The sequence below is a fragment of the Hydractinia symbiolongicarpus genome, chromosome 1 (assembly GCF_029227915.1).
Source record: "Hydractinia symbiolongicarpus strain clone_291-10 chromosome 1, HSymV2.1, whole genome shotgun sequence".
Lineage (NCBI taxonomy): Eukaryota > Metazoa > Cnidaria > Hydrozoa > Anthoathecata > Hydractiniidae > Hydractinia > Hydractinia symbiolongicarpus.
In genome coordinates, this window is record NC_079875.1 from 30,565,727 (window position 1) to 30,574,348 (window position 8,622).

Consider the following 8,622-nt stretch of genomic DNA (forward strand, 5'->3'; position numbering starts at 1 on the left):
TTTGACGATATTTTGAGGAAAGAGGAAAACCGTGTCCCCTGGAGATAAACCACAGCGCTTGTGATGTTATTAAAAAACACTCCAAATAAATGGGTTTAAAAACAACCTTTTGAAACAAAAATTCCAATTTAACCGCTGTAGGTATTATTCCAAGATATTTCAGTCAAGTCCTAAAAAAACTTTTAAAGCATATTAAAAAAAAAACAAATACGCGCGCAGTAAATAAATGAGTTGCGAATCCTTGCAATGTCTCTAGTGGGATAGAAAACTAAACAAAGAAAAAAATTAGGTGGACGCCTTTCCTATGTCCATAAGAATATAGAAAAAAAGTTAACGCAAAATTACTTGCTTCTGGAAGTATTAGAGAAAAAAGCATTAGGCTCCAATTAGACGCGCGAGCAGTTCTTAATTAGCGAATCTATTTTAACAGAGTCGAAGATAGTCGAAGATATAAAACTATCCTCTCCCCAGAGATTTATTTCGTTCGGTAAAAGCACGTTTGTATTGAATTTTTAATTATAACGACAAAGAGTTTGTTTAGTTGCAAACAGAAGTTTAACTTTCTACGAAAAGGTTTGTGTAAATTTCTCAGTTTCACGCTGCCATCCAGTATCACAACTGTGTATACAAATTTATGCTGTGCTAGCAAATAGCGCTGACCGGTTTGTTGACAAAACAAATTACAAAGTATTAATACGTTGGTATTAACGACCACCAAGGAAGTTACTGAAGAAGTGGAAGCTAGTGCAAAATTTCTTGGCTCAGGTGGATCTGTGTCGGCTACGGTTGGAACGTCCATCGGAGGATCAGTAAGTTATGGTAGTTCGAGAAGTAAAAGCGCTTCGCAGAGTACTTCGTCTGGTTCGGGCGTTTCTTATGCTACACCTGGTGGTGCGTTGATTGTCGGCTTCGTGACGAGATACAAGTTTGACAAGACTAGAATACCTTCAAAGGTTACCGTCTCCTGTAAAGGTGGTTATCAATTTAAATACAGTACACACATTAAATTAAAATCGAAAACATATGGCCATACCTTTTTCAAGCACTACAAAGGTACGTTTTTCGCAGGGAAATGTAACAAAAACAGCGTGGATTGTATCTACCATGATTCTTACAGAAGCTACAAAAGTTTGATCGAAGCCGGAAGAAAATTTTCAGTGTTTTAAAAACAGAGTTGGACAAATGGTAAAAAGAGCTTTTTGTAAAGTTCAATGTAATATGATTCCGGTGCTAGTAATAACTCTGTTTGTTAATACTTCGTTTTAAACTCGAGGATTTTCTCGCACATGTTGCCTAGACTGCGCTCTTTAACAAAGTCCTACATACCATTTTTGTGCAGCTATGGTGCATAGCTGCAGAAAATAAGCATAAAAAGCATCTTTTGTTTTTAGTCAAAATTCTATAGGAATATATGAAACATTTATGTAATATTTCCGTTGTGCCTCTCTGCTGTTGACTGCGTCAGAAAATATAATGAACACGCAGGCTTGCGTTGGAGAACAGGTAGATATTTGTTATAAACTCTTAGAGCAACATAGAAGCTGTTCAGGGATTTTAGAGCGCTTTTCAAAGAGAAGTTTTATAATAAAATTTGCATTTTACAAGATCTACATACATACAAGATCTATTGCAAAGCAGGATTTGTTAACTACTTGGAGAAAGGTTTCTTCAGAATTCATGCCCGATTTGCACATGAATATGTTAGATGCTTTAAACAGACAGACATAGTTCAACATAGTCACCTAAGAAAAATGGATATAATAGCGATAATGCAGAATGGATATTATATCCATATGCACGGCTTCATGAAATAAATATAATATCCATTTCTAGCGAAAATGGATATAATAGCTGATATCAGCTTTCTTATGTTTTCGTCAACTAATCAATCCGTTTATTGCAAAAAAGAAAGATGGCGTATTGAGCTGTGCAAGCTACTAATTTCCTGATTTGAACGAATCCTATACTGCCCTTTCTTCGCAGCTGGCGACTTAAGGACCATAAAAAGAAGTATTGTGAAATTGAAGGGAAAAAAGGAATGGCTGTCTGGGTTGCAAAAGGTGTGATAGTGGTATGGTGCTAGCTAGCTACAACCTCGTTCCCAGGGCTTTTTGTCTCTCATCGGCGCTGCGCTTATTGATAGGTCTGACGAAAAAGGCCCTGGAGGAGGCTGGTTTTATTCCGAGCCGTGATTGGTCGAGAATTTCACCTAATTATGCGAAAGATAAAACGTCACTCGGTCCGTGAAATATTCACGCTGAAACTAACTGTAAACAATAAAGATGGCCGACACTGTGCATACATGTTTTGTATCAGAAAAAAATATTTGAAAAATACATTTTGGCAAGAAACTTTTATGGCTTCAATTAGTTTTAACTAGTTAACTCTCAGTCCAGATGTGCTTGTATGTAACTACATGCTACTTATGCTCAAATTAATATTAGCAACTGACCAAGAGATTGTCTAGAGCTAGCTAGTTATAAAACAAGAAGTGTAGACATATATATAGTTACAGATAGATAGCTACTAGTTATTTATTATTATTATTACTACTGAACATCAGAATACAAAGTAAGCGCAGTTAGCTACATCAACGCAAAAACAGATAAAGGATTGGATGTATTTTCCATGCTAATTACACAGATTTTACATATTGCAAGAATTCTGTTAACTCTTAAAATGGTAAGGGATTATATATAAGATAAAAACACAAAGCTATCTATACATTTATATATATACATCTATATTGCTAAATATAAAAATTTTCTTTTTTTATTCAAGGTATAGAAGAATGGCTAAGCCAGCTACTCCTAAGAAGATTTACTTTCGTAACACTTCCAATGATGGAAATTTCTGCAGGTTATGTGCCAAATTAAAACAAAAATCTTTGTTTATAAAAATATTCAGCAATATTGGAAAAAACAAAAACATTGAGAACAAAATAAGTCTAACATGTGGGTTAAGAACAACGGAACTGGATGCTCTTCCAACTGTTATATGTCAGTCTTGTGTCACCTTTGTCGAGAAAATGTCAGACTTTCGGAAAAATGTTCAACTGAATCAAATTCAGTTACGACAAAACGTGTCTGTCAAACGTGGCATATTGTCTCCGCATAACGAGAAAAATCAAACTATTGAAAGTGAGAAAAAGAACGAAAAAGGAAAATCTAGAAAGCAACTTAACTTTGCTGAAAACAAGGAGTTAACTGAAGTTCCTACCACACAACTGCAACCACGCAATATTGTTTCTCCCGAAGACAATATACCAGCAATGCAAAAATTAAAACTGGAAACAGCGCTTAAATCCAATAATAATATGGTAGTAGCAAATACAATCATTAACCACTGTCCAACTATATCTACATATTTGAAAAATAATTATATTAATAATTTGAAAAGTTCCTGTAAAAAACTTGCCACAAGAAAAAAACCATCAATTTTACACAAAAAAGGGTATGAAGAGATGCAAAATTTTAATATTGAAAAACTGTGGGCTGAGATCAAAGAAAATCATCCATTACTTGTTGATGTTCTTAGTGCTGTGTGTGGGCAAAAGGATATTGTACTTGAAACTAAAAACAAATTTTGTTTCATATATTCCATACTGATGCAAATGCGGTGGCATGAACTTAGTTTATATCAGAGAGTCAACACTGTTTTGATCATTGAGGGTGGATGCAGCAAAAAGGTAATATATAAGTCAGTAGATGTAAGATGTAAATAATGGGAAATGCTCTTGAGATTTTAACTCCGACTAATAGAAAAAGTTTCTGTTCTTATTTTGCTTTTTATAGAAAGGTGAAAATTTATCCAAAAAATTCTAAATGTATATATATATATTAAAACTTTTCATTAAAACATGTTTTTGGATATAAGTAAACATAACGAACAACTAAATTAAGCTATGTTGGGTACTTATATTCTAGTTACAAGAAAGATTCAACAAACTAGGAGTATGCCTGTCACACAAGATGAAAGGAAATCTGTTAAACTTGATTGGAAGCCACTATATGGAAAAGGCGATTGATTTAGTGAAAAACAACACAACACTCAGAGGAAGCGGCGATAACTGGGATCTGAAAGTACTAGTGGAGACAAGAAAGGGTGTTGACAACAAAGATTACCATCTTTTTGCAACAAATCTAATCGCAAACAGAATTCGTTTTGACCATCTTCCAAACAACCAGCCAATTGGAGATATTCGATATATGGACAGGAAGAAATTTGCTGTCAATATGGCAGAATGGGAATGTTACAGACAGACAACAAAGGTTCTGATTGGAAGAATTCTGGTTGAGTTTTTCCCAAAATTTAAATTTTTAAAAAAAGTAATCCCAGATCATATTGACAACAGATTTAGTGACAAAATGTCCCAAAAGTCAACAATAATTTCAATGCCGATCATTGATGCAAATGAAGCAAGGTATGCAGATTGTGTCGAGATCCTGCGAACATATGAGAAATGGATTGCAGAGATATACCAAAAGGCTGGTAAACTGACTGACATGCCAATTATCGACAATACACCATTACCTGAAAACACAGCTGAGCCAGGTCAATCATATTCTCATACTGTGTTTACCAACGAAGATCCAAAGAAGGACATGAAAATAATGTTTAGTGGTGATCAGCTGACACGAGTCCGTTTCGCTGGTGCGAAATCCCTATTAGCTGGGAATCACACACCAACAGACCGGTTGGAGCATTGTTCCCCTTTCAAAGCTGCAATGTGGCACTGTAAGGCATCTTTACTTCAATATTCATTTGCTCTGCTTTACTCAGCAAACTCTGTCAACCAGATAGGAACACTGAAGTATTTCAGGGAGAAAATGAATAGAAGGAATTCAACCCCAGGTAAAGTGTTAGACTCATACGAAGGTAGTGAAGATCTGTTTTTAAGTGTTGGTAGAGCATATGTTGTTGTAGCAGCAATGTCTTTTTTGGAGATGGATACATTGGAAGATGAACCAAAAAGACATCCCTTTCCTAAAAATTTGGTGCATGCTAGCAAAGAGGTAAAAAAAGAATATTTTAACACTTTACTGGATAATTTTGTCGATCAATTTGTTCTCCAAAAATCAATTGAAGATGGTGATCAAGTGAAAAATTACGGTCTGTGTATCATTTTCTTAACAGTCCTCATCCTTCAGATGAAAGATACAGCTAAAGAAGGAGATGGTGACAGAAACCTCATCAATCAAAAGCTTTTGTTGTCAATATTTCGATCACTTGGTGCATACAGTAAATATGCGATAGAGATGTTTGTAAGCATTGCACAAGTAGAATGCTTGTTGACACCTAGATTGTCTGAGGAGTTCAAATGGGGATACTTTTCAAATTGGAGAGGTGGAGCAGGGCAAAACATTGAAGATGATCTATCACAAGAAATCAGTAATCGTTTAGGAAAACACATCGTGCAAAGAATGGGAGCAAATAAAACAATAAAATCCATTAGCAAAGTGTGCAAGGCTGTGAGCGGTGTAAAAGAAATCAAAGAAAATTATGATCAAAACCTAAATATTCATGATACATCGGTCCAACACTCTAAACGAGAGTCCATATCTGATGAAAAAGAGATGACAAACGACCTGCTTAATCTTCGCCCATTTAGCCACATTGTTGGAAGAGCTCATCAAAGTTTTCCTGATATTAAACGTTCCCCACTACGTTACTTGAATATTGTAGAACATCAAAAATGGTTAGAAAAACATAAATTACAGCTATATGTTCCCTAGGATTTTATAAAGTAAGAATCTGTTATATCAAGGTGAGTTCCATAAACGTATATATATTATTTATGCTAACATTGACTGCTGATAATTCAAACCTCCAGAAAAAGTAGAACTTTTTTAAATTCTGTCTACTGAGTGCTTTTAATCTTACAAGTTTGTTTTATCAGAAGTGAATATTATATACTATATATTTTAAAGTTTGTTTATATATATTTATATATATACCTAAATTATTTATGCTTTGGGGCATACTTATTTATTTTATCGTATATGGTGGTAGCATATTGATCATCCCAAACATCATATTCAAATAACAGATCATTTTTAGATCTTATAAATGGAAGTTTACTCAATAGTGTTTGAACCAAATTTTTATTGATAGATGGAAGTTCATAAGTTTGATCAAGGGTAGTCAATAGCGAAAGTCTCCAAGTTTCAATAATTTCTTTCAGCTCAGTTTGTAAGCATTTAAAAGCATCTTCTGATACTAAATCACGGCAAGGTAATGTTGTTTCTTTTATCAGCAAATTAGACTTTGTACAATTTGAGCAACAATTATCTTGTTCATATTTTTTAAAACCAAAGAAATTTAGAATAAATTTCCTTAAGCACAGATCTGTTTTGCAGAAGCACTTCATGCTATCGTCAACATTATTTTTATTAACAGCAATATCTGCATTATTGTAATACAATGTTGCAGTTGAGTTTTGCCCACACCTTCCAGCTCTACCAATTTCTTGCATGTAAGATTCAATATTGGCTGGAGGCGTTATGTGGATAACTTCAGTAACCTTTGGTGCATTAACACCCATCCCGAGTGCTGTGGTTGCAAACACAACTCTAATAGACGAATCTTGTTTTGTAATTTCATCTAAGATTTCTTTCTTCATTCTAGATGTTTGAGGAGCATGAAATTGACAAAATAGTTTTGTGTTATTTGGAGTTACTGTTTGCTGAAATAACGAATAAGCATAGCCACAATATTTTAGCTTCATGTAAATGATTGTCATGGGATAATCATCCCGTAATTTATTTAACTCTTTAGCAATGGGAACTAAAATATCGTCATAGCTTCTTAAGCCAAAGTTGTTTCCGCGTCTTGGCAATTTCTTTAAAAATATATTTTTTCTATTTGGATTTGCAACAACAACCTTACAATAAGGACTGAAACATAGTTTCTCTTTTAAAATTTTTATTTTGCTTGGGGGTGCAGTTGCTGTCAAAGCAATCATGGGTGTGCTTGGAAAAAGAGCTTTCAGTGTGCATAATTTTCCAAAATCTTCACGAAATTCAGCACCCCTAAAACATATAAATGGAGTGTTTTTTTTTAAATTTTGTATAGCTAATATATTAGCAATTTATTATATTATGTACCAACAGATATATATTATCAACTTGTCAAAAGATATGTTCGTTTATATTAGTTTCATTATATATTTTCATATATATATTACATATAGCTATATATATATAACAGATTTTTATACTGTATATATTCAGTTTTGTTAAATATTTCATATGATATGTGCTATATACATACCTACAGTACTTCATTATTATTTTATAAAATGAATTTTAAAAACCACCAAAGTTTTTTTATAATTTTATAATCTATATTCTTGAATAGCCAGCTAGAGCTAGTTTACTTGCCACATTTCAACACAATGCGCTTCATCAACCACGCAAGCTACCACATTTTGTTGATAAATTTTGCTCTTTAAAATTGAACGCCCTTGATCAGATAAAAAGGATTCTGGATGGGCAAATAAAATCTTAATATCTCCGTTTTTAATACCACAATCAATTGTAATATTTGTACCATCATGGTCGTCCTCCACTGCATCATTACTTCCAAACAAGCTCTCATCTGCCTCAAACTTCCTCTGTTCCAAGTTCAATACAGCAGCAGAAAAACCAATCCCATTCAAGTATTTCACCTGATCATTTATAATGGAAGTTAAAGGGCTGATGACCAAAACAATATTCTTTTCATTTTTAACTGGGAAGAGATCAGCAAGTAAATGAAAAATAATTGATTTTCCAAATCCAGTAGGCAGAACTGCCACCACATCATTCCCCTTTAACAAAGCTTCCAAACATATGACTTGCTTTGGTTTCAGGCAAAACTGAAAAATGTAATTATTTAATGCGAAAGATATTCGCTTTAAAATATCAATATACGTTAGAGCCATCACGACCTAAAGCCTTCAAGGTCCAGTCTTCACTAAAAAGTTCTATTTCCATTGATCACGATAAAATCCAGACCCTAATAATTAAATTGAAACTCGCTTACCAAAGACTAGGAAGTATAAAATTCCTGATAAACGAGACACGAGTGCATTAATTAAAAATCTGCGAAAATCAAAGATTTTTGACCAGCCTCCACCAGGGCCATGTTCGTCTCGCCGTCCGATATTCAAAAAGAGACAACTTGTCCTGGGATCGAGGTTGAGCTAGCTAGTCAGCTATAAGCTAATAACGGATATTACTGATGTCGATTTTGTGTTACTTATAGTCTAATTTCTAGCTAAACACGGACAGTTTTTTTTGTTTAGTTTCAGCAACTGATCTGACATCTCCTCGTGTGGCATGCAATAATATGCTAGGTAAATCTTGCTAAAATAAAAAATTCCTAGCAGATTTCTTCTTACAAAAGCATCATAGAGCACACATATGTTAGAGGACCACTGAAAATGTAAACAAAGAAATCTGCCTATATAGCTAGCTAGGGGCGGGCAACAAAATAGGTTTGCGACGCTTAGTGGGTTTTTTCAGCAAAAGGTGTAGTGGTCAGGATGAGATAAATTTGCTAAAGATATTTATTTCATGGTGAAAATCTATTTAAGCATGAGTCATGGTCATGGCTTTTTTCTTTGTGTTTTAGCTGTGT

General features: G+C 34.1%; 2 protein-coding genes across 2 annotated transcripts; both read right to left on the reverse strand.

Annotated features, from left to right (window-relative positions):
• Positions 1-5,962: 5,962 nt before the first annotated feature.
• On the reverse strand, positions 5,963-7,286 carry LOC130629937 (uncharacterized). The gene is made up of 2 exons (XM_057443318.1): positions 7,273-7,286; positions 5,963-7,031 (listed from the first exon to the last, which is right to left on the reverse strand). The coding sequence occupies exons 1-2, from the start codon at positions 7,284-7,286 to the stop codon at positions 5,963-5,965; spliced, it is 1,083 nt and encodes a 360-aa protein (XP_057299301.1).
• An 83-nt stretch (positions 7,287-7,369) lies between these two features.
• LOC130629942 (uncharacterized) lies at positions 7,370-7,924 on the reverse strand. Its single transcript, XM_057443330.1, has one exon. It carries the CDS (start codon positions 7,922-7,924, stop codon positions 7,370-7,372), a length of 555 nt encoding a protein of 184 aa, XP_057299313.1.
• Between the last annotated feature and the right edge of the window lie 698 nt (positions 7,925-8,622).